Genomic DNA, 27,490 nt, shown 5'->3' with positions numbered 1-27,490 from the left:
AGAAATCTGGATCGGTAAAAATGCAAAACTTGCTTATGTAAATACCTCTCCAGGTAATGTGTTGAAACAGCTGGTTAATACACATAGTTAGTGCTAAACATAATGTACAATTGTACAAGTGAAATACATAATGTCAGCATTTTGAAGTCAGTGGTGTCCGTGGAAAGATATAATTATGCGGTCATCCTGTCTACGTCAGTTTAAAACTGCTCCGATCTTTTACTTGTGACAATAAAATCGTGAACTGATGTCCATGTTTGTGGAACTGCTTACTGAACTATAGCCATGACGTATGGCAGGTCATACCTATGTATTTAAAAGTACATAGTCTTTCTGATATTATCGTCTTTGTGGCAGGTAAACAAAAAGTGAGCTGTATCCTCAAATTGCTATGTATGTATGTATGTATGTATGTAAGTATGTGTGTATGTATGTATGTATGTATGTATGTATGTATGTATGTATGTATGTATGTATGTATGTATGTATGTATGTATGTATGTATGTATGTATGTATGTATGTATGTATGTATGTATGTATGTATGTATGTATGTATGTATGTATGTATGTATGTATGTATGTATGTATGTATGTATGTATGTATGTATGTATGTATGTATGTATGTATGTATGTATGTATGTATGTATGTATGTATGTATGTATGTGTGTGTGTGTGTGTATGTATGTATGTATGTATGTATGTATGTATGTATGTATGTATGTATGTATGTATGTATGTATGTATGTATGTATGTATGTATGTATGTGTATGTATGTATGTATGTATGTATGTATGTATGTATGTATGTCTGTCTGTCTGTCTGTCTGTCTGTCTGTCTGTGTGTCTGTCTGTGTGTTTGTCTGTGTGTCTGTCTCTCTCTCTCTCTCTCTCTGTGTGTGTGTGTGTGTGTGTGTATTCAAAATCCCAGTCCTTTCTTGGTCATCGTTTTCCAGAAGTTTCCTTGTAACTGCGTTCCAAATAGGGGCTATCTTCGTAATATCCTTGTTGTCCTTCCTGGGTGCATTGTAAATAGCTGGATTGCATCTAACGAGTTCAATTAATTGGTCTATAAGTATCTCGGATGCCGAATTTCTTGGCATTTTGCAACTTGTGTGTGCAATTAAAATCACGTGACATTGGAAAAGGCCCCTTGGGAATCCCTACTTCCGGCCTCCGTATAGCTGCGTGATGCGTATTTGGACACTTTTTGAGCGTAAGCAGATTCACGCACTACGCAATACGTATCACGAATCACTTTTAACGCATGCATGAAAACCGCTATTACTATTTAAGTATAAAGTGTTGTATACGCATTACGCTGCGCGCACATACGCATTACGCTGCGCGCACATGGAAACCCTACTTAAGAGGATGGGCTTTCTATGGTTTCGCAATACCATGTTCACGGACATAACCACTTGTCCCCGCTGGACAAGTTAGTGTGTATCCGGTTCAATACCGGTTCCTCACCATATCTGGCGATCTATAGCCTGTTTTTATATTATGTATTGTCCAGATAGTGCTGTTAGTTTTAACTTTACATGCTAGTTTTAATTCTAACTGTGATCGTCTAGTTGTTTTACTATCATGTGACGAGATGTGTTATAATATACACTCACTCTTAATCAACATCTAATTTGTTCTCGTCACGATATGGCTGAAACATTGCTGACGTGACGTTAAGAATTAACTCACTCACTCACACTCATCACCATAACAACGACGTGTTTTAGTCGGATATTGCCAAAAGCTAAGCCACTGTGCGTGATAGTCACCTGGTGACCCTTCTCAACTCCCTTTGCAAATGTTCAAGGCCAAAACGTGGAGTAGCTCGAATGAAATGCCCCAATTGTCACGACAGGTTTGTAAAATCAATACCTTTACCTAGCCGTTGTCGATCACACAATGAAAATCATGTTCCTTTGTCCAGTAGCAATACACCTAAAATCTCTGACCGCAAATTTACCACGTCAAAAATATTTGGCCTAACACTGAATTTGAAGGATTTGAATACTATGAACATGTTGTTACTACGACTCTTGCAATGTAATGAATACCCTGGAATACTGGAATAATTCCAGCTGTTCATCATATGAAGAAATGCAGTTCTTGAAAACATACCCATTAACGAAATGCCGCAAAATAGTTATGTTGGGTTTTATTGGGTTTTACAACTTCTGTACACAGCGTCCATGACAACAGGAGGTGATCACGAACTGTTTCTTGTGGTCCCGGTCGCTTGATGTTGAATTTAACGAAATGCAGAAAATGAACTAAACTTTATGACCCCTTTCAGTTCGGTATAAAAGTAGTTTATGAATTAGTTTTATAGGGAATCTCGTGTATCTGCTTGAAACGCTTGATGTTCACACAATAATACGACCGATCATGGTGCATGTGTGAAGAGTGGAGCACATTCATGCCACACATTTTGCATGTTGTTTCTGAGGGTGGTTGTGTTCGGGTGATGTTGTCAATATTATCAGATAAATCAATTTGACAGTCAATAAGGTTAATGTATTCTTTGAATATTTACCTTTCAGTAACATGACGGAAAAAATTACTATCGAAATTGATAAAGATATTACACTGAAAATACTTGTTGCTTAATTTTTTGTGAGGAGTATATGTTGAGCGTTTTTACGAGTCGCTTTAACTCAGAATATGTGATATTTCATGTGTAGTGAGTGAGTGAGTGTGTGAATGAGTGAGTGAGTTTAGTCTGGACCAGACAATCCACTGATCAATAGCATGAACATCGATCTACGCAATTGGGATACAATGGCATGTGTCAACCAGGCCAGCGAGCTTGACCACCCGATCCCGTTAGTCGACTCATACGACAAGCATGGGTTACTGAGGACCAATTTTTCACGGGTCGATATGTCATGTTAATGTGTTTAGTAATCTTATAGCGACCACACAGGCAGCTTGGGTGGTATACTCCCCAGGGAGTTGTTAAAGAAAACTGAGTGCACACTAATCCATTGACCGGAGAAATAACAATTCAGTGCTTCCACCACCACCATCATCGTCGTCGTTGTCATCATCATCATCATCATCATCGCTGAGGAGGAATATCTTAAACCGGGGCGGTGGGGTAGCCTAGTGTTTAAGGATTTCGCTCGTCACGTCGAAGACCCGGGTTCCATTCTCCACATGGGCACAATGTGTAAAGCCCATTTCTGGTGTCCCCCGCCGTGATATAGCTGGAATATTGCTAAAGCGGTGTAAAACCATACTCACTCAGTCACTATCTTGAACCGGCATGAAATGTTACAAACATGCATGCATACATACACACACACATGCGCGGCCATGCACATATACGCACGCACGCACACACCGACATACAAGCATACATACTCACGCAGACACGCAAGCATACATTATATCAATGTATTACGCAATCTATAACTGAATATGTAGTAATTCTTTAATAAGATCACGACGTCCATGCTGCAAGGTCGTATCCCGCTGACTACAGCTGTCACAAGACTTCAGAATAAAGAACTCAGAACTCCAAGATTGCAACTGTAAATTGTTTGTTTGAAATCCTGACAGCTATATATTTATTATTGTAGATCACATTTCAGCCTTATCTACCCTTACAACTTATTAGTGTACCACGTCTGTCAAGGTGTTTGCGTCGTTACAACATCGCTGCACACAGGTTGTCACCTAGGAAACTGTGGAACGGGTTGCTATCAGTTGCTATATCCCCACCCTCCACCCCTAGCCCTCTACCCCCACCCCTGCAGACAGCCAGATCTCGGTTGTTAACATACCAGCTGTCGCAGTGTAAATGACACTGATTAATGTGGTTCCGTGACGTTGTTGGCAGGAAGACGTTATACGTGCCGGAAACAGCATATCATCCGAAACTAATCATATGATCTAGTTAATTATCACTGTTACTTATTTTCAGTCTTTCAGTCCTCTACAAATACCTTACCACTTAACATCGTCCATGCATTTTGTGCATTGTATTTGAATGTATTTTTATGCTATTTTTTATGCTCATTCACGATGTAAGCAAAATTTCCCATCGGAAAATAACGTATTATCTTATCTTTTTATAACCCCACATTTTCAATTTACTACTCAATGATTGTTAAGAATACAGGGGCAGTTCATGTTGTTCTAGAAACTAAATATTATGACTTCGTGTAATATGAGTAAAAGTTACTTTACCATCAGCATATCCCTGGCAAGTATTGAGTAGTATGGCTGGAATTGTAATTCGAATTTTTCGTGTGGAACAGTAAACTAATTACTAAACACTAATTTCAGTTCGTTATAACTCGTAGCTCGTCATACGCATTCGAAAAATGTCTTTGTATCTGCCGGGTAGTCATAGACGTGTTCGAGATAAACGTAGCTTAGGGACCGTTCATTATTTATGGGTGGGGGTGGGGGTGGTGATGATTTTCATGGAGAAGCATGTACAGTGTGAATGATTCCCCCTAAAATATATGTACAGAGTAAGTGCCACCCCCACCCCACCACCTGCATGCCATGTACAAATTCAATGACAACTCCCCTAGTACATGTGTACAAAATTGATGACCTCCCCAGAACAAAATGGGTGGTCCCACTTAAAATCATCATCACCCCTTAGCCATAAATTATGAACGGTCCCTCACCGTACAAGATTTACGTTTGGCGCAGATGCTGTTGAGTCAGCTCCGGTTTATATAAATTTACGTTCGCTGATCTACCAGCGGTTTTGATTCGTCAAACGCCAAGCCATGGTGACCAAATATACTTCATTCAGGAAATTCAATAGTGATATATTACATACTGGTATTAAGATATTTACTTTAAATTTACAGTGTTTCGGCGACTTTTTTGAGTAAAGGAAGGTTTATTTATTTACTGTAAAGGTTTGGTCACAGTCGTCTAGCGAGTGTGTATAAATATCTGCGAAATTCTAGACCCCACCCAAAATGACAAAGACTTCCTTAATATGGGGTTCGAGCAACATATTTTAATATTAGAGCTTGTTTGTCGTAAAGTTTAGCACACGTGATCTAGTTAACTTAGAGGAAGAGTTGCGTCCCCTTAATTGACATGATAAATCGTTACAACCTTAATGTATTGAATTTTCTAGAAGCATCATGCTGGGTCTTCGGAATCTGAAAATCAGTGCGACTTACTTGGTGTGCTTTTCACAAAATAGGACACTCTTAGGTCCATGTGACATGTTATACGTATGCAGCCAATCAAAACGCGTATCACAAATCACGTGGAATTTACACGTCAAGTAAACAAAAATGGCGACTCCGACTGACGTCAACCCTCAAACAAAGACACATACAAATTAGGTACGTAGACTTCTGTTACAAAGAGTTCAGTTTTGGCGTTTACATCGGTCTACATCTCTGCGGTACACAGTGTCACTTGAAACCGTCGCCACTTAGTTCTCTATTGGATCAAGAAAGGAATAGAGTAGACTCAAAGTTTCAAAATATTAAACTATTTAAAGCTACTCCGTGCAGACAAATGCGCTTCAAAGTTTTAGTTCTTGGAAGGTGCATCTGATATGAGATGTCTTTAAAATGTCTAGACAAAGCAGAAGTACAGTGAAAGACGTGTGAAAATACTGTACTGTCATTGACGCTTGGCAAACAACCCCCCTGTTAGATAGTGTAGTCACCATCCCACTCGTGAACGTGGGCCGGTATAATATGCCTATGACGTCATATTTCACCTTCAGCTACAACACACATCACTGGACTCATCATACCGTCAGCAATTAATTAACAAACTTATTCAAATAGTTCGAATGAATTCAGTCGAAACAACCAAGCAACTTGTGTGCTATGTCGCCTAGATCAACGAGTTGGCAACTCGCCAAGACAAATGGCAACGTAGAATAGCCAGCTTCCAGTTTTAGGCAATAATATCTGCTACTTTTTCGAGCGATCGTTAGTTGTGTTAGTTCTGATAATTTCTAATTTCGAATATCCACTGGGCGATGACAATGACTTAAAAAATTTAAATTAAAAAAAAAAAATCACATACGCGAAGGTATGAGTGACGCAAAATCACGCGCACTGACAATGATGTCCATTTTTCAGATTCAAAGTGCATTTATCCCACATTTATATGCTACAATTGCTAATTAAAAACAAATAAACGAATAGAAATATGTTGATGTAAGAATCCTTTTTATTTCTTAACTGACACATTCATGTACATGTGGGTTACTACTTCAAGTTACTTGACTAGGTGACATAACTGACTCATAGTGTTATCTCTGCATCCAGGTAAATCCTACACTGAATCACGTCACTGCTATCAGCGAACTCAACTGTCTTAAGAGATTACAAAATCGGGTCATCTGGCGTGACGTCATATGGCAACAGTGTGGGACATATTGCACAGACCGAGACTATAGTTATCAGATGGAGGCGAATAGGAACACACTAGCCCATGTACCGTATTTCCTCTATTAAGCGCCTGGCCTCTAATAACCGCCGGGCCTCTAATAAGCGCCGGGTATAGGCCTTTGCATTTTTTCGCAAATGTATTCTCCGTTGGTCTAAAAATAAATATATGGAATGGTCCCTTAAATCATAACTTCATGTACTCATCCCCGCTTTTAAAAATACAGGGTATTTTAATAAGCGCCGGGCCTCTAATAAGCGCCGGGTATAGGCCTTTGCATTTTTTCGCAAATGTATTCTCCGTTGGTCTAAAAATAAATATATGGAATGGTCCCTTAAATCATAACTTCATGTACTCATCCCCGCTTTTAAAAATACAGGGTATTTTAATAAGCGCCGGGCCTCTAATAAGCGCCGGGTCTGGAGGTTCGTTGAAAAATAAGCGCCAGGGGCGCTTATTAGAGGAAATACGGTATGTTACAGATTCACTGTTGGGTTATAGTTTGAACTCAGAAAACTATCTTTTTAACGAACACGCTTATAACGAACTGAGGGAAAACTCTGTTATGACGAACTGAGGGAAAACTCTGTTATGACGAACTGAGGGAAAACTTTGTTATGACGAACTGAGGGAAAACTTTGTTATGACGAACTGAGGGAAACCTTTGTTTATGACGAACTGAGGAGAAAATCTGTTATGACGAACTGAAAAAACTTTGTTTATGACGAACTGAGGGAAAATTTGTTTGACGAACTGAGAACTGTTTATAACGAACTGAGGAAAACTTTGTTTATGACGAACTGAGGGAAAACTTTGTTTATGACGAACTGAGGGAAACCTGCTTGCTTGTAACGAACTGAGGGAAACATTTGTTTATGACGAACTGAGGGAAAATCTGTTTATCACGAACTGAGGGAAACCTTTGCTTGTAACGAACTGAGGGAAAACTTTGTTTATGACGAACTGAGGGAAAACTTTGCTATGACGAACTGAGGGAAAACTTTGTTATAACGAACTGAGGGAAACATTTGTTTATAACGAACTGAGGGAAAAGTCTGTTTATGACGAACTGAGGGAAACATTTGCTTGTAACGAACTGAGGGAAAACTTTGTTATGACGAACTGAGGGAAAACTCTGGTATGACGAACTGAGGGAAAACCTTGTTTATAACGAACTGAGGGAAACATTTGTTTATAACGAACTGAGGGAAAAGTCTGTTTATGACGAACTGAGGGAAAACTTTGTTTATAACGAACTGAGGGAAAACTCTGTTATGACGAACTGAGTGAAAACTTTGTTATGACGAACTGAGGGAAAACTTTATTCTGACGAACTGAGGGAAAACTCTGTTTATGACGAACTGAGGGAAAACTCTGTTATGACGAAAAACTTTGTTTATAACGAACTGAGGGAAAACTCTGTTTATGACGAACTGAGGGAAAACTCTGTTTATGACGAACTGAGGGAAAACTTTGTTTATAACGAACTGAGGGAAACATTTGCTTACGAACTGAGGGAAAACTTTGTTTATGACGAACTGAGGGAAAACTTTGTTATGACGAACTGAGGGAAAATATTGTTATAACGAACTGAAACAACTGAGGGAAAAGTCTTTGTTTATAACGAACTGAGGGAAAAGTCTGTTTATCACGAACTGAGGGAAACCTTTGCTTGTAACGAACTGAGGGAAAAGTCTGTTTATGACGAACTGAGGGAAACATTTGTTTATAACGAACTGAGGGAAAACTTTGTTTATGACGAACTGAGGGAAAACTTTGTTATGACGAACTGAGGGAAAACTTTGTTATAACGAACTGAGGGAAACATTTGTTTATAACGAACTGAGGGAAAAGTCTGTTTATGACGAACTGAGGGAAACATTTGTTTATAACGAACTGAGGGAAAACTCTGTTTATGACGAACTGAGGGAAAACTTTGCTTTATAACGAACTGAGGGAAAACTTTGTTTATGACGAACTGAGGGAAAACTTTGTTTATGACGAACTGAGGGAAAACTTTGTTATAACGAACTGAGGGAAAACTTTTGTTTATAACGAACTGAGGGAAAAGTCTGTTTATGACGAACTGAGGGAAAACATTGTTTATGACGAACTGAGGGAAACATTTGTTATAACGAACTGAGGGGAAAACTCTGTTTATGAACGAACTGAGGAAAAAACATTTGTTTATAACGAACTGAGGGAAAACTTTGTTATGACGAACTGAGGGAAAACTTTGTTTATGACGAACTGAGGGAAAACTTTGTTTATGACGAACTGAGGGAAAACATTTGTTTATAACGAACTGAGGGAAAACTTTGTTTATGACGAACTGAGGGAAAACTCTGTTTATGACGAACTGAGGGAAAACTCTGTTATGACGAACTGAGGAAAACATTTGTTTATAACGAACTGAGGGAAAACTCTGTTCATGACGAACTGAGGGAAAACTCTGTTATGACGAACTGAGGAAAACATTTGTTTATAACGAACTGAGGAAAAACTCTGTTTATGACGAACTGAGGGAAAAGTCTGTTTATGACGAACTGAGGGAAACATTTGCTTGTAACGAACTGAGGGAAAACTTTGTTATGACGAACTGAGGGAAAACTTTGTTATGACGAACTGAGGGAAAGCTTTGTTATAACGAACTGAGGGAAACATTTGTTTATGACGAACTGAGGGAAAATCTGATCATGACGAACTGAGGGAAACCTTTGCTTGTAACGAACTGAGGGAAAACTTTGTTATAACGAACTGAGGGAAACATTTGTTTATAACGAACTGAGGGAAAAGTCTGTTTATGACGAACTGAGGGAAACATTTGTTTATAACGAACTGAGGGAAAAGTCTGTTTATGACGAACTGAGGAAAACATTTGTTTATAACGAACTGAGGAAAAACTCTGTTTATGACGAACTGAGGGAAAACTCTGGTATGACGAACTGAGGGAAAACTTTGTTATGACGAACTCAGGGAAAACATTGTTTTAACGAACTGAGGGAAACCTTTGCTTGTAACGAACTGAGGGAAAACTTTGTTTATGACGAACTGAGGGAAAACTTTGCTATGACGAACTGAGGGAAAACTTTGTTAAAACGAACTGAGGGAAAACTCTGTTTATGACGAACTGAGGGAAAAGTCTGTTTATGACGAACTGAAGGAAACATTTGCTTGTAACGAAGTGAGTGAAACATTTGCTTGTAACGAACTGAGGGAAAACTTTGTTTATGACGAACTGAGGGAAAAGTCGGTTTATGACGAACTGAGGGAAAACATTGTTTATAACGAACTGAGGGAAAACTTTATTCTGACGAACTGAGGGAAAACTCTGTTTATGACGAACTGAGGGAAAAAATTTGTTTATAATGAACTGAGGAAAAACTGTTTATGACGAACTGAGGGAAAAGTCTGTTTATGACGAACTGAGGGAAACATTTGCTTGTAACGAACTGAGGGAAAACCTTTGTTATGACGAACTGAGGGAAAAATTTGCTTGTAACGAACTGAGGGAAAACTTTGTCATGACGAACTGACTTTGTTATACTGAGGAAAACATTTGTTTATCACGAACTGAGGGAAAAGTCTGTTTATGACGAACTGAGGGAAACATTTGCTTGTAACGAACTGAGGGAAATTTTGTTTATGACGAACTGAGGGAAAACTTTGTTATGACGAACTGAGGGAAAACATTGTTATAACGAACTGAGGGAAACCTTTGCTTGTAACGAACTGAGGGAAAACTTTGTTTATGACGAACTGAGGGAAAACTTTGTTATGACGAACTGAGGGAAAACTTTGTTATAACGAACTGAGGGAAACATTTGTTTATAACGAACTGAGGGAAAAGTCTGTTTATGACGAACTGAGGGAAACATTTGCTTGTAACGAACTGAGGGAAAACTTTGTTTATGACGAACTGAGGGAAAACCTTGTTATGACGAACTGAGGGAAAACTTTGTTATAACGAACTGAGGGAAACATTTGTTTATAACGAACTGAGGGAAAAGTCTGTTTATGACGAACTGAGGGAAACATTTGCTTGTAACGAACTGAGGGAAAACTTTGTTATGACGAACTGAGGGAAAACTCTGGTATGACGAACTGAGGGAAAACCTTGTTTATAACGAACTGAGGGAAACATTTGTTTTATAACGAACTGAGGGTTTAAAAGAGGGAAAACTCAGTTTGAAAACTGATGACGAACTGAGGGAAAACTTTGTTTATGACGAACTGAGGGAAAACTCTGACGAACTGATGAAAACGAACTGAGGGAAAACTTTGTTTATACGAACTGAGGGAAAACTTGTTTATGACGAACTGAGGGAAAACTCTGTTTATGACGAACTGAAGGAAACATTTGCTTATACGAACTGAGGGAAAACTCTGTTTGTGAACGAACTGAGGGAAAAAGTCTTTGTTTTATGACGAACTGAGGGAAACCTTTGCTTGTAACGAACTGAGGGAAAACTTTGTTTATGACGAACTGAGGGGGAAAACTCTGTTTATGACGAACTGAGGGAAAAGTCATTTGTTTGTAACGAACTGAGGGAAAACTTTGTTTTGCTTTGTAACGAACTGAGGGAAAAACATTTGTTTATACATAACAGACTGGGGAAAAGTCTGTTTTGTTCTGTTTATGACGAACTGAGGGGAAAACTCTGTTTATGACGAACTGAGGGAAAACTTTGTTTGCTATGACGAACTGAGGGAAAACATTTGTTTATAACGAACTGAGAGAAAAGTTGTTTAACGAACTGAGGGAAACATTTGTTTATGACGAACTGAGGGAAAAGTCTGTTTATGACGAACTGAGGGAAAAATTTGCTTGTAACGAACTGAGGGAAAACTTTGTTATAACGAACTGAGGGAAAACATTTGTTTATGACGAACTGAGGGAAAACTCTGTTTATGACGAACTGAGGAAAACATTTGTTACTTTATGAGCGAGAACTGAGGGAAAACTCTGTTTGCGACGAAACTGAGGAAAACATTTGTTTATAACGAACTGAGGGAAAACTTTGTTTATGACGAACTGAGGGAAAAGTTTGGTTTATGACGAACTGAGGGAAAACTTTGTTGATAACGAACTGAGGGAAACATTTGTTTGTAACGAACTGAGGGAAAACTCTGTCTGAGGGAAAACTTTGTTATGAACTGAGGGAAACATTTGTTTATAATGAACTGAGGACTGATGACGAACTGAGGAAAACTCTGTTTATGACGAACTGAGGGAAACATTTGCTTGTAACGAACTGAGGGAAAACTTTGTTATGACGAACTGAGGGAAAACATTTGCTTATAACGAACTGACGAACTGAGGAAAACTTTGTTATAACGAACTGAGGGAAACATTTGTTTATGACGAACTGAGGGAAAAGTCTGTTTATGACGAACTGAGGGAAACATTTGTTTATAACGAACTGAGGGAAAAGTCTGTTTATGACGAACTGAGGGAAACATTTGTTTATAACGAACTGAGGGAAAAGTCTGTTTATGACGAACTGAGGGAAACATTTGTTTATAACTGAACTGAGGGAAAACATTTGTTTATAACGAACTGAGGGAAAAGTCTGTTTATGACGAACTGAGGAAAACATTTGTTTATAACGAACTGAGGAAAAACTCTGTTTATGACGAACTGAGGGAAAACTCTGGTATGACGAACTGAGGGAAAACTTTGTTATGACGAACTCAGGGAAACATTTGTTTATAACGAACTGAGGGAAAACTCTGTTTATGACGAACTAAGGGGGAAAAATTGTTATGACGAACGGAGGGAAAACCTTTGTTATGACGAACTGAGGGAAAACTTTATTCTGACGAACGGAGGGAAAACTTTGTTATAACGAACTGAGGGAAAACTTTGTTATGACGAACTGAGGTAAACCTTTGCTTGTAACGAACCGAGGGAAAACTTTGTTTTGACGAACTGAGGGAAAATTTTGTTATAACGAACTGAGGGAAACATTTGTTTATAACGAACTGAGGGAAAACTCTGTTTATAACGAACTGAGGAAAAACATTGTTTATAACGATGCAGTAGCATGGAATTTGGGGTTCTTCCATAATGAAAACCACAAGGCTACTGGGGTGTGAGTTGACGGGATCTTTATTACACTGGGACGAATCCACCATATCCTCCTTATACATAAACCCTGAAACAATTGGTGAACAATGTAAACCTACTCAGGTATCGTGTCATACACTATATACATCAAGACTTAGACACGTGGCACATCATAGGTATTGTATCAAGTGCATGCTGCAATGTTTACAACATACAATACAGGTCAACTCTAGTCAATACAAATCACCGCATATAAATAATACCATGGATGTATATAATACATCTGTAATGATTTCTAGGGATAGTCATCCGGATGGGATGACTGCTGATTATAGATACACTAATATGGGAGATAAGATAAGATAAGATATGCAACACCTACCAGGTGTGTGGACCTAGGTTTGCCAGATCGTGTGTGGCAGTGTGGGGAGGGGGAAGTATGTGGCGGCCATAAAATTTCCGAGTCCCGTGCTGGGATTCGAACCACGGACCTTCTAATCCGAAGTCGGACGCCTTGTCCACATGACCAAAGAGGTTAACCCCGTCAGCAAGCTGACAAGGTAAGGATGTCATCTGTGGGATGACACCACGCCCTGCTACACACTCCCTCGTCAACAGAAGGCACGTCCCGAGCCGCATAGTAGAGCACGAGACTCTTAATCTCGGAAATTTTATGGCCGCTACATTGGCGCCCAACACGGGGCTGAGCATGTTCATATGAAATTTGAGCAAAATAAGTCTCAGTACCCAACTATGCGGCTCGGGACGCGCCTTCTGTTGACGGGGGAGTATGTAGCAGGGCGTGGAGTCATCCCACAGATGACATCCTTACCTTGTCAGCTTGCTGACGGGGTTAACCTCTTTGGTCATGTGGACAAGGCGTCCGAAGGCGTCCGACTTCGGACATTATGGCCGCATCGATACGAACTGAGGGAAAAACTCCGTGGTTGTTTATGACGAACCGAGGGAAAACTTTGTCCTGACGAACTGGGGAAAACCTTGTTTATGACGATTTGAGGGCCTGTTTATAATGAACTGAGGGAAAACTCTGTTTATAACGAACTGAGGGAAAACATTGTTTATGAACTGAACCGAGGGAAAACTTTGTCCTGACGAACTGAGGGAAAACTTGAACTGAGGAGGGAAAACTTTGTTTATAATGAACTGAGGGAAAACTTTGTTTATAAACTGAAACTGTTTATAACTGAACTGAGGGAAAGAAACTTTGTTTATAACTGAACTTTGAAAAAAATCTTTGTTTATAATGAACTGGGAAAACTTTATTGGTGGCGAACTGAGAGGAAACTTTGTTTATAATGAACTGAGGGAAAACTTTGTTTATGACGAACTGAAACTTTGAGGAACTGAAAACTTTGTTTCGTGACGAACTGAAAACTTTGACGAACTGAGGAAAACGAACTGAAAACTTTTGTTTATAATGAACTGAGGGAAAACTTTGTTCGTGACGAACTGAGGGAAACTTTTGTTTATAATGAACTGAGGGAAAACTTTGTTCGTGACGAACTGAGGAAACTTTTGTTTATAATGAACTGAGGGAAAACTTTGTTCGTGACGAACTGAGGGAAACTTTTGTTTATAATGAACTGAGGGAAAACTTTGTTCGTGACGAACTGAGGGAAACTTTTGTTTATAATGAACTGAGGGAAAACTTTCGTGTTTGTTTATAATGAACTGAGGGAAAACTTTGTTTACGTGACGAACGAACTGAGGGAAACTTTGTTTATAATGAACTGAGGAGAAAACTTTGTTCGTGACGAACTGCTTTGTTTATAATGACTGAGGAAAACTTTGTTTGATGAAAACTTTTGTTTATAATGAACGTGACGAACTGAAACTTTTGTTTATAATGAACTGAGGAAAACTTTGTTTATGACGAACTGAGGGAAAAACTTTGTTTACCTATAATGAACTGAGGAAAACTTTGTTCGTGACGAACTGAGGAAACTTTTGTTTATATAATGAACTGAGGGAAAACTTTGTTCGTGACGATAAAACTGAACTGAGGGAAATTTGTTTATAGAACTGAGGGAAATATAGAGAACTTATTTTGTCCCTGAAGCTGAATAATCTTAAAAATACTCTATAACGAACTCTGATTATTACGAACTCTGATTATAACGAACTAAATGTAACCGTTCATTTGAGTTCGTCATAGCCATTGTTTACGGTATATCATTTCACCCAATGAAATCACTTCTGCAGTCCAGGTACTTGCAAATATTCCCGTGTTTGTGTTAAGTTACTTGCGGTAATTGGCGTAATATCTATGTCACTTTAGATATTTGCTGTTTGTAAAGAGAGAAGTTAACGTTGTGTTCTTATTGTGTTCTTTTAATCGTATTGTAACCAATATTTGAACCAGTATTAGGGGATCCATCAATATAAAAATACGGGATATCAATAGCGATCAGTGGCAATAGTTAACAGATAAGCTTAGCGGAGTTATGGCCCCTTTTCTTTGTTGACCTCTCCACAAATTTTTCTGCGTTGAGATCTATTGAGCAGCGTATTAACATAAGGTTCCACAGTTAAAAATTAAATAAAATCTTTAAATAATCTATATGTACGTAATTTATTAGCATTAGTTTGGCCTGAGTCTCACGAGAGTCCTCGTAACCAATCAGAGTGAACTGGAGACGAGAGGCAGGTTTTAAACAACAAAAAACATCTTCAGTTGAGATATTATTCAAATCATAATATGGCAAATGTAAATGGTGCAATTGGTTAAAAAACAATGTTATTCCAGGGTCTACGAACTTTTACTGACCATCTGCAAACAGTACTTAGTGTTCTTGAATAATATGCCGTTTGTAATCTGCACCAGAATCGGAGTATTTCAGTTTTTTGCGTTTTTATTACGGAGGTCCACTCATATCACCACGGACAGCCAAAGTTGGGGTTTTCATGCCAACCGCTAAGTAAAATCTACAGGCTCGATTCTGTATAGCATTGATACATCTGAATTCTTTAGTGACCCAAAGTGCCGACTCATATGATAAGGCAGGCTTAACGAGAGTCTCATACAGAGAATTAAAACCAGAATAAGTAACACCACCCGCTTCACAGACCTCCGCCATGTAGACGCCATATACACGTTGTCGACAAATAGAACCTTTACGTCTTCGTTAGCAAAAGGGGAAACAAAGGCGATGTTTAGACCTTTCTGCATTTCAAACCCACACCATGAGTAAAGCTTTAAATATTACACAAGTGCGTATGACTCCATTACCGTGTAACACCCCTGCAATCAGAATCTGAACACTCTTGGTGCTATTCAGATTCGGAGTAATGGTGTTTCTAGGTTTGTCCGCCAAGCACCCGGATGTGTGTTTATGTGGTAAAGTTGTTGTTATTGTTGTTGTTGTTGTTGTTTAACGCCGCACTCAGCAACATTCCAGCTATATGGCGGCGGTCTGTAAATATTCGAGCCTGGACCAGACAATCCAGTGATCAACAGCATGAGCATTGATGTACGCATGCGATACGATGACATGTGTCAACCCAGTCAGCGAGCCTGACCACCCGATCCCGTTAGTCGCCTATTGTTTGTATTAGTGTGGTTAAAATATCCGATCTGCACCACAATTGGTTTTACTCCAATTCTCAGTTATAGTAACTGAAATAGGGCGGGGCAGGGCAGTGTAGGACAGTGCAGGGCAGGGCAGGGCAGGGCAGGGCAGGCTCGGGTAGGGTAGGGTGGGGTAGTAGGGTAGGGTAGGGTAGGGTGGGGTGGGGTGGGGTGGGGTAGGGGTAGGATGGGATAGGGTAGGGTAGGGTAGGGTCGTGTGGTGTGGTGTGGTGTGGTGTGGGGTGGGGGTGGGGTGGGGTAGGATAGGGTGGGGTAGAGGTTAGGGGTAGGGAAGGGAAGGGGTAGGTAGGGAGGGTAGAGTAGGGAAGGGAAGGGTAGGGTAGGAGGGTAGAGTAGGGTGGGGTAGGGAGGGTGGGGAGTAGGGGGAGGGAGAGGTAAATAGGGTAGGGTAGGGTAGGGATGGTAAGAGTAGGTAGGGTAGGGTAAGGTAAGGTGGGATAGGGTAAAGGTAAGGGTGGGGAAGGGTAGGGTAGGGGTGGGGTAAGGAGGGTAGGAATAGGTAGGGTGGGATAAGGAGGGTTAGAATAGGTAGGGTAGGGGATAGGGATAGGGTAGGGAAGGGTAGGGAAGGGTAGGGAGTGGGAAGGGTAGGGTAGGAGGATAGGCTCGTGTGTGGGAGTAGGAGTAGGGGTAGGGTATGGTAGGGTCAGGTCGGGTGGGTGTGGTGTGGTGTGGTGTGGTGGTGTGGTGTGGGGTAGGGTATGATAGGGTAGGAGTAGGGAAGGGTAGGGGTAGGGTAGGTAGGAGTAGGATAGGATAGGGTAGGGTAGGGTAGGGTAGGATAGGTAAGGTGTGAAGGAGTAGGAGTAGGGTAGGAAGGGTAGGGTAGGAGGGTAGGAAGGGTAGGGTAGGAGAGGTAAGGTGTGGAGGGTAGGTAAGGTGTGAAGGGTAGGAGTAGGAATAGGAAGGGTAGGGTAGGGTAGGGTAGGTAGGGTAGGAAGGGTAGGAGTAGGAAGGGGTAGGGTAGGTAGGGTAGGGTAGGAGGGTAGGAAGGGTAGGGTAGGGGTAGGGACGGTGTAGAGATAGGGAAGGGGTAGGGTAGGTAGGGTAGAAGTGTAGGGTAGGGTAGGTGGAAAGGGGGTTAGAAAGGGTAGGGTAGGGTAGGTATAGGGTAGGGTAGGGGTGAGAGGGATAGGATAGGTGGTGTGAAGGGTAGGTAGGGTAGGTAGGGTAGGTAAGGTGTGAGGGGGAAGGGTAGGGTAGGGTAGGTAGGGTAGGAGTGGGAGTAGGAGTAGGGTTAGGAAGGGTAGGGTAGGAAGGGTAGGGTAGGAAGGGTAGGGTAGGTTAGGGTAAGAATTAGGAAGGGTAGGGTAGGAGGTAGGGTAGGAGTAGAGAAGGGTAGGGTAGAATTGGGGTGGGTGGAGGAATGAAGGGTAGGGGTAGGTAGAGTAGGTAGGGTAGGAAGGGTAGGGGTAGGATAGGTAAAGGTGTGAAGGGGGGTAGGGTAGGGTAGGAAGGGTAGGGTGGGTAGGGTAGGAAGGGTAGGAGTAGGATAGGTAAGGTGTGAAGGGTAGGGGTAGGTAGGGTAGGAGGAAGAGTAGGGTAGTGTGGGGTGGGGGTAAGGTAATGTAGGAAGTGCAGGTGTAGGATGGTGTAGGGTGGGGTAGGGGTAGGGCAGGGGTGGGGTGGGGTGGGGTGGGGTGGGAAACTAAGTGTCAGGTGAGACTCTGTCAGATAATGTCCCATTTCCTGTGCTTTATTACCACACTTATAAAGCACAGGAAATGGGACATTATCTGACAGAGTCTTTCTCCTTTGTCCTGTGTTTGTTTAGTTTACACAGTGTTACTTTCAGTGTGTCATCCTTGGCTTTCTATTTCACAGGTGAATGTGACAAGGACGATCCAAAACGATCCATGATACACTGTCAAGGTCACGATGAAGTTAAGAAGCTTGCTGAAGAAAATGACATGCGCACTGATTTTGTTTTCAAGCGGCTTCCCGCTTCTGTGGGTGATGCAAGTACTTCCAGAGTCTCACGTGACCATCCGCAGGGACAACCCATGGAATCTGTCCGACAGTATCAATGAAACCCTGGAAGACCCCTCTCCGTCAAGGACTACACATATACTGACCAGTATAAGTCCCGTGCAGGCTACCAGAAGTACCACCACCGACCCCTGCAGAGATAGATACGTCACAGCGTCCCCTCAACTGGACATTAAACCAAGGATTATTGTGCTGGCAGGAGTTGGTCGCCTTGGTAACAAGATGTTCCAATATGCTGCTTTATTGGGTTTAGCCCATAGACATGGCTTCACGCCGTATGTGTTCCAGAACGAGAACCTGGCGCAAACATTCGATCTGTCGCACATATCGCCCACCCAATACTCAAACCTGCCTGTGTATTTTGAAAAGGCAGCTGCTACCTATGACGAATGTCTGGAGACAATGAGGACTGACTGGAGCTGGCGGCTGGGAGGATACTACCAGTCATGGCGATACTTCACAGACATCGGAGATATCGTCAGAAAGGAGTTCACTTTCAAGGAGAACATTCGCATACCTGTCAGAAACTATTTTGCTCAACTCGAGGCTAAAGGTAAAGGTCGCCCAAAGGTCGGAGTTCACATCCGGCGCGGTGACATGGGAGTTCCTTCAACAATCAAACAGGGCTACACCCTTGCCCCTGCAGAATATTTCCATAAAGCAATGGCGTATTTCAGAAACAGGTTAAAAGACCCGTTGTTTATAGTGTGTTCCGATGATATTAACTGGAGTAGGACTCATTTGGGCAGCGAGTCGGACGTGGTGTTTGCTCACGCCAATCAAAACGTCGACTTGGCAACCCTGAGTAGTTGCAATCACAGCATTATATCTACGGGGACATACGGGTGGTGGGGGGCGTGGCTCGCGGGAGGGGAGACAATCTATTACAAAAATTTCCCGAAAAATGGCTCGTGGTTGGCTAGTCAGTATGTAGCAGCAGATTACTTACCTCCATCGTGGATCGGGATGGTGTGAGTGAGTGAGTGAGTGAGTGAGTGAGTGAATGGTTGAATGAGGTGGCTGTTGAATGAGTGAGTGGTTGAGTGACTGGATTAGTGAGTGAGTGAGTGGTAGAGTGAGTGAGTGTTTGGATCAGTGAGTGACCGAGTGGTAGAGTGGGTGAGTGATTGGTAGAGTGAGTGACCAAGTGGTAGGGTGAGTGAGTGGTAGAGTGGGTGAGTGAGTGGTAGAGTGGGTGAGTGAGTTGTAGAGTGAGTGAGTGAATATGGGTGGGTGTTGATGATGCCAGTCACTGCATTGTCTGGTCAAGCCCAGTTATTTATCAAACCGCAGTCTTACAGCCAGGATATTGCTGGCGTGAAACAACCATCAAACATGAACGCTACAATGCAACCCAATCTATGCAACAGATAGTGAACCTATCTGATGTGGTGGAAAGCTGTCCACATTATGAACCAGACCTTGTCACAAGGGTCATCCTGCTCTTCCCTAGTCTGACGAATGTTGGCAATGCATTCATGTGTTCCGGTACAACAGTACCGTTGAATAACATTCAAAAATTGCAATCCAAAATCTGGAGATTATTATCTGAGTGAGTTTTCATAATTATCATCTACAGGAAACAAAAACGCATTTTACGAGCGTCTGTTCCTAATATGTGAAAGTGCCCATACCTATATATTCGAGGGGAATAATTTGTGATCAGTACCTGTCCAACAAAGACTCCTAGCCAGTGATATGGGAAGCTCCTAAAGCGTCTGTACATGTATTGTGATAAATGTTCTTTACAGTGAGCCAGTGTCAATTCACAAATCCCATGACGCTGGATTATGTCTATCTCGATATCAACTCCATGAGAGGTATACGACATCTCGCCATGCCGGATGTACCTGAAATACCTTTCTATCAGGATTTCGGCGCCAGTATAAGCGTTATAACGTCTTTGAGGCATTTTAGAAGTTGTAAAGATGGAGGAAAACCAAGTTCCATGGATATTCGGCTTCTTTATTGCAATGACGGTACTAATACCGTTATCAAGCAAGTGATGGTATTAGTACCTGCACCGACTTGGTTTTCTTATAAAGCGTTATGTACAATAAGAGACAAAACCTTTTCCAGTTTGGGGACACATCTCTGCTAAAATCAGATGCTGTTGTACCATTCCGACCAAATCAAGACAGCATGGCCATGAATCACTATGAAATAGTGGTGATACCAGATGTTGGTGAAAACGTCATGCCCCACCGGTGGTAAACGACACAAACACATGCAAAACCAAGTCAATTGTCAATTATTACAAAGATTACCAGATCCGATTTCATATTTGATCTTTGTGGTAACTTGATATTTTAAGATTGCTATATATCATATTTGTTTTCCATCCCCAAGCACATTCAAGGTCGGAAGGCAAATTGACAAACTGCAACTAACTAAAAGAATACCATTTGCCATATTTAATTGGATCAGGTAGATATTGCATATAATCACACTTTCTTTATCATCACACCTTCAGTACCAGTTACAGGGGATATGAATTATTTTATCTTAATCAGAAAGAGATTACACATCTTGAATGGTTCAAGAGAAATTATACAGAGTATGAACATTATGTAATATTTCTTGATTCACATCTAAAACATGCAATACGTGTACGTAATTGTGAATAAACATGCTGTCAACGTTATCTCTGAAGGGGTGACTATGTCTGTCCACCCTGTATCACCTGTCATGGCTGAAGGGGTGACTATGTCTGTCCAACCTGTATCACCTGTCATGGCTGAAGGGGTGTCTATGTCTGTCCAACCTGTATCACCTGTCATGGCTGAAGGGGTGTCTATGTCTGTCCACCCTGTATCACCTGTCATGGCTGAAGGGGTGACTATGTCTGTCCAGCCTGTATCACCTGTCATGACTGAAGGGGTGTCTATGTCTGTCCACCCTGTATCACCTGTCATGACTGAAGGGGTGTCTATGTCTGTCCACCCTGTATCACCTGTCATGACTGAAGGGGTGTCTATGTCTGTCCAACCTGTATCACCTGTCATGGCTGAAGGGGTGTCTATGTCTGTCCACCCTGTATCACCTGTCATGGCTGAAGGGGTGTCTATGTCTGTCCACCCTGTATCACCTGTCATGACTGAAGGGTCTCGTGTCTATGTCTGTCCAACCTGTATCACCTGTCATGGCTGAAGGGGTGTCTATGTCTGTCCACCCTGTATCACCTGTCATGACTGAAGGGGTGTCTATGTCTGTCCAACCTGTATCACCTGTCATGACTGAAGGGGTGTCTATGTCTGTCCAACCTGTATCACCTGTCATGACTGAAGGGGTGTCTATGTCTGTCCACCCTGTATCACCTGTCATGACTGAAGGGGTGTCTATGTCTGTCCAACCTGTATCACCTGTCATGGCTGAAGGGGTGTCTATGTCTGTCCAACCCTGTATCACCTGTCATGACTGAAGGGGTGTCTATGTCTGTCCAACCCTGTATCACCTGTCATGACTGAAGGGTGTCTATGTCTGTCCAACCCTGTATCACCTGTCATGGCTGAAGGGGTGTCTATGTCTGTCCAACCTGTATCACCTGTCATGGCTGAAGGGGTGTCTATGTCTGTCCAACCTGTATCACCTGTCATGACTGAAGGGGTGTCTATGTCTGTCCACCCTGTATCACCTGTCATGGCTGAAGGGGTGTCTATGTCTGTCCAACCTGTATCACCTGTCATGGCTGAAGGGGTGTCTATGTCTGTCCAACCTGTATCACCTGTCATGGCTGAAGGGGTGTCTATGTCTGTCCAACCTGTATCACCTGTCATGGCTGAAGGGGTGTCTATGTCTGTCCAACCTGTATCACCTGTCATGGCTGAAGGGGTGTCTATGTCTGTCCAACCTGTATCACCTGTCATGGCTGAAGGGGTGTCTATGTCTGTCCAACCTGTATCACCTGTCATGGCTGAAGGGGTGTCTATGTCTGTCCAACCTGTATCACCTGTCATGGCTGAAGGGGTGTCTATGTCTGTCCAACCTGTATCACCTGTCATGGCTGAAGGGGTGTCTATGTCTGTCCAACCTGTATCACCTGTCATGGCTGAAGGGGTGTCTATGTCTGTCCACCCTGTATCACCTGTCATGGCTGAAGGGGTGTCTATGTCTGTCCAACCTGTATCACCTGTCATGACTGAAGGGGTGTCTATGTCTGTCCAACCTGTATCACCTGTCATGACTGAAGGGGTGTCTATGTCTGTCCAACCTGTATCACCTGTCATGGCTGAAGGGGTGACTATGTCTGTCCAACCTGTATCACCTGTCATGGCTGAAGGGGTGTCTATGTCTGTCCAACCTGTATCACCTGTCATGGCTGAAGGGGTGTCTATGTCTGTCCAACCTGTATCACCTGTCATGGCTGAAGGGGTGTCTATGTCTGTCCAACCTGTATCACCTGTCATGGCTGAAGGGGTGACTATGTCTGTCCAACCTGTATCACCTGTCATGGCTGAAGGGGTGTCTATGTCTGTCCAACCTGTATCACCTGTCATGGCTGAAGGGGTGTCTATGTCTGTCCAACCTGTATCACCTGTCATGGCTGAAGGGGTGTCTATGTCTGTCCAACCTGTATCACCTGTCATGGCTGAAGGGGTGTCTATGTCTGTCCAACCTGTATCACCTGTCATGGCTGAAGGGGTGTCTATGTCTGTCCAACCTGTATCACCTGTCATGGCTGAAGGGGTGTCTATGTCTGTCCAACCTGTATCACCTGTCATGACTGAAGGGGTGTCTATGTCTGTCCAACCTGTATCACCTGTCATGGCTGAAGGGGTGTCTATGTCTGTCCAACCTGTATCACCTGTCATGGCTGAAGGGGTGTCTATGTCTGTCCAACCTGTATCACCTGTCATGGCTGAAGGGGTGTCTATGTCTGTCCAACCTGTATCACCTGTCATGGCTGAAGGGGTGTCTATGTCTGTCCAACCTGTATCACCTGTCATGACTGAAGGGGTGTCTATGTCTGTCCAACCTGTATCACCTGTCATGGCTGAAGGGGTGTCTATGTCTGTCCAACCTGTATCACCTGTCATGGCTGAAGGGGTGTCTATGTCTGTCCAACCTGTATCACCTGTCATGGCTGAAGGGGTGTCTATGTCTGTCCAACCTGTATCACCTGTCATGACTGAAGGGGTGTCTATGTCTGTCCAACCTGTATCACCTGTCATGGCTGAAGGGGTGTCTATGTCTGTCCAACCTGTATCACCTGTCATGGCTGAAGGGGTGTCTATGTCTGTCCAACCTGTATCACCTGTCATGGCTGAAGGGGTGTCTATGTCTGTCCAACCTGTATCACCTGTCATGACTGAAGGGGTGTCTATGTCTGTCCAACCTGTATCACCTGTCATGGCTGAAGGGGGTGTCTATGTCTGTCCAACCTGTATCACCTGTCATGGCTGAAGGGGTGTCTATGTCTGTCCAACCTGTATCACCTGTCATGGCTGAAGGGGTGTCTATGTCTGTCCAACCTGTATCACCTGTCATGGCTGAAGGGGTGTCTATGTCTGTCCAACCTGTATCACCTGTCATGGCTGAAGGGGTGTCTATGTCTGTCCAACCTGTATCACCTGTCATGGCTGAAGGGGTGACTATGTCTGTCCAACCTGTATCACCTGTCATGACTGAAGGGGTGTCTATGTCTGTCCACCCTGTATCACCTGTCATGGCTGAAGGGGTGTCTATGTCTGTCCAACCTGTATCACCTGTCATGGCTGAAGGGGTGTCTATGTCTGTCCAACCTGTATCACCTGTCATGGCTGAAGGGGTGTCTATGTCTGTCCAACCTGTATCACCTGTCATGGCTGAAGGGGTGTCTATGTCTGTCCAACCTGTATCACCTGTCATGGCTGAAGGGGTGTCTATGTCTGTCCAACCTGTATCACCTGTCATGGCTGAAGGGGTGTCTATGTCTGTCCAACCTGTATCACCTGTCATGACTGAAGGGGGTGTCTATGTCTGTCCAACCTGTATCACCTGTCATGGCTGAAGGGGTGTCTATGTCTGTCCAACCTGTATCACCTGTCATGGCTGAAGGGGTGTCTATGTCTGTCCAACCTGTATCACCTGTCATGGCTGAAGGGTGTCTATGTCTGTCCAACCTGTATCACCTGTCATGGCTGAAGGGGTGTCTATGTCTGTCCAACCTGTATCACCTGTCATGGCTGAAGGGGTGTCTATGTCTGTCCAACCTGTATCACCTGTCATGGCTGAAGGGGTGTCTATGTCTGTCCAACCTGTATCACCTGTCATGACTGAAGGGGTGTCTATGTCTGTCCAACCTGTATCACCTGTCATGGCTGAAGGGGTGTCTATGTCTGTCCAACCTGTATCACCTGTCATGGCTGAAGGGGTGTCTATGTCTGTCCAACCTGTATCACCTGTCATGGCTGAAGGGGTGTCTATGTCTGTCAACCTGTATCACCTGTCATGACTGAAGGGGTGTCTATGTCTGTCCAACCTGTATCACCTGTCATGACTGAAGGGGTGTCTATGTCTGTCCAACCTGTATCACCTGTCATGGCTGAAGGGGTGTCTATGTCTGTCCAACCTGTATCACCTGTCATGACTGAAGGGGTGTCTATGTCTGTCCAACCTGTATCACCTGTCATGACTGAAGGGGTGTCTATGTCTGTCCAACCTGTATCACCTGTCATGGCTGAAGGGGTGTCTATGTCTGTCCAACCTGTATCACCTGTCATGGCTGAAGGGGTGTCTATGTCTGTCCAACCTGTATCACCTGTCATGGCTGAAGGGGTGTCTATGTCTGTCCAACCTGTATCACCTGTCATGGCTGAAGGGTGTGTCTATGTCTGTCCAACCTGTATCACCTGTCATGGCTGAAGGGGTGTCTATGTCTGTCCAACCTGTATCACCTGTCATGGCTGAAGGGGTGTCTATGTCTGTCCAGCCTGTATCACCTGTCATGGCTGAAGGGGTGTCTATGTCTGTCCAACCTGTATCACCTGTCATGGCTGAAGGGGTGTCTATGTCTGTCCAACCTGTATCACCTGTCATGGCTGAAGGGGTGTCTATGTCTGTCCAACCTGTATCACCTGTCATGGCTGAAGGGGTGACTATGTCTGTCTGTCCAACCTGTATCACCTGTCATGGCTGAAGGGGTGTCTATGTCTGTCCAACCTGTATCACCTGTCATGACTGAAGGGGTGTCTATGTCTGTCCAACCTGTATCACCTGTCATGACTGAAGGGGTGTCTATGTCTGTCCAACCTGTATCACCTGTCATGGCTGAAGGGGTGTCTATGTCTGTCCAACCTGTATCACCTGTCATGACTGAAGGGGTGTCTATGTCTGTCCAACCTGTATCACCTGTCATGACTGAAGGGGTGTCTATGTCTGTCCAACCTGTATCACCTGTCATGGCTGAAGGGGTGTCTATGTCTGTCCAACCTGTATCACCTGTCATGGCTGAAGGGGTGTCTATGTCTGTCCAACCTGTATCACCTGTCATGACTGAAGGGGTGTCTATGTCTGTCCAACCTGTATCACCTGTCATGACTGAAGGGGTGTCTATGTCTGTCCAACCTGTATCACCTGTCATGACTGAAGGGGTGTCTATGTCTGTCCAACCTGTATCACCTGTCATGGCTGAAGGGGTGTCTATGTCTGTCCAACCTGTATCACCTGTCATGGCTGAAGGGGTGTCTATGTCTGTCCAACCTGTATCACCTGTCATGGCTGAAGGGGTGACTATGTCTGTCCAACCTGTATCACCTGTCATGGCTGAAGGGGTGTCTATGTCTGTCCAACCTGTATCACCTGTCATGGCTGAAGGGGTGTCTATGTCTGTCCAACCTGTATCACCTGTCATGGCTGAAGGGGTGACTATGTCTGTCCAACCTGTATCACCTGTCATGGCTGAAGGGGTGTCTATGTCTGTCCAACCTGTATCACCTGTCATGACTGAAGGGGTGTCTATGTCTGTCCAACCTGTATCACCTGTCATGACTGAAGGGGTGTCTATGTCTGTCCAACCTGTATCACCTGTCATGGCTGACGGGGGGGTGTCTATGTCTGTCCAGCCTGTATCACCTGTCATGACTGAAGGGGTGTCTATGTCTGTCCAACCTGTATCACCTGTCATGACTGAAGGGGTGTCTATGTCTGTCCAACCTGTATCACCTGTCATGGCTGAAGGGGTGTCTATGTGTGTCCAACCTGTATCACCTGTCATGACTGAAGGGGTGTCTATGTCTGTCCAACCTGTATCACCTGTCATGACTGAAGGGGTGTCTATGTCTGTCCAACCTGTATCACCTGTCATGACTGAAGGGGTGTCTATGTGTGTCCAACCTGTATCACCTGTCATGACTGAAGGGGTGTCTATGTCTGTCCAACCTGTATCACCTGTCATGGCTGAAGGGGTGTCTATGTCTGTAAGCTGTATCACCTGTCATGGCTGAAGGGGTGTCTATGTCTGTCCACCCTGTATCACCTGTCATGGCTGAAGGGGTGACTATGTCAGTACAACCTGTATCACCTGTCATGGCTGAAGGGGTGTCTATGTCTGTAAGCTGTATCACCTGTCATGGCTGAAGGGGTGTCTATGTCTGTCCAACCTGTATCACCTGTCATGGCTGAAGGGGTGACTATGTCTGTCCAACCTGTGTCACCTGTCATGGCTGAAGGGGTGTCTATGTCTGTCCACCCTGTATCACCTGTCATGGCTGAAAGGGTGACTATGTCTGTCCAGCCTGAAGCACATGTCATGAATTAGATGTGAGTATTGTGAATGTAAGGGGGAATAGTTGGTTGTCTTATTTTTGTGGTCAAATTGTTCCGAGAGACAACACCCTGTTAGGATAATAAAAAAAGTAACACTTATCTTTGTACAACATTTTATCATTATTCGTTCTTCAATGTTACAGTGTGCTGCTATTGTTCAAACGAATCTCCGAGCTCGGCACTGGAAAAGAATAAAATACAATTGATACAATGCACGAATACAAGCATCCCTGAATCAGGTGCCCTTTCATAAAAGAGGTGTACATGTTAACCTTGAAAATAAACCAGTAATGTGGTCAACTAAATATACTTGTTTCATTTAATGTGCTTCCTACGGGAATGAAATTTAGCATGGTGATAGTCATGTGTTCTCAAGAGTTATTGACTGTATTGATGGTCGTGTCTCATGACACCCGTCCCCATCAGTGTGACCACCGTGTACTATTAGCATTCCTCTGTGTCTCCTGATCAAAGACTGAATAAGTCCGCGGAATTTGTCCTGTAATTGTGTAATTGACTGTGGTGTATGTTGACGCCTATAGCGTTCATGAACAAATCAATATACTCATTGTCTCCTGTGCATTTCCCTCGTGTGTTTTTCCGACTGTAACATCATGTGGACAGGCCTTGAGAGATATCAGCAATGCGAGAATAGGTCAATTACTAAATAGGAACTGTCT

At 43.1% G+C, this 27,490-nt stretch overlaps 1 protein-coding gene across 2 annotated transcripts in view; it reads left to right on the top strand.

Moving 5' to 3' along the window:
* The window catches only part of LOC124273664 (galactoside 2-alpha-L-fucosyltransferase SEC1-like), a 37,652-nt gene extending 16,943 nt beyond the window's left edge, over positions 1–20,709 (top strand). Inside the window, exons 2-3 of one of the 2 annotated variants that reach the window (XM_046708947.1) lie at positions 6,276–6,443; positions 17,901–20,709. In XM_046708947.1, the coding sequence (XP_046564903.1) occupies positions 17,955–19,040 (1,086 nt within the window). In that variant the 5' untranslated portion in view covers positions 6,276–6,443; positions 17,901–17,954 and the 3' untranslated portion in view covers positions 19,041–20,709. The remainder of the gene's footprint in view (positions 1–6,275; positions 6,444–17,900) is intronic. The other variant, XM_046708941.1, reaches the window with a different exon arrangement.
* The last annotated feature ends 6,781 nt before the right edge of the window (positions 20,710–27,490 follow it).

This window comes from Haliotis rubra, unplaced genomic scaffold, assembly GCF_003918875.1.
Source record: "Haliotis rubra isolate DU_JTF1 unplaced genomic scaffold, ASM391887v1 Scf1036, whole genome shotgun sequence".
NCBI lineage: Eukaryota > Metazoa > Mollusca > Gastropoda > Lepetellida > Haliotidae > Haliotis > Haliotis rubra.
This window is presented reverse-complemented; position numbering and strand designations above follow the sequence as displayed.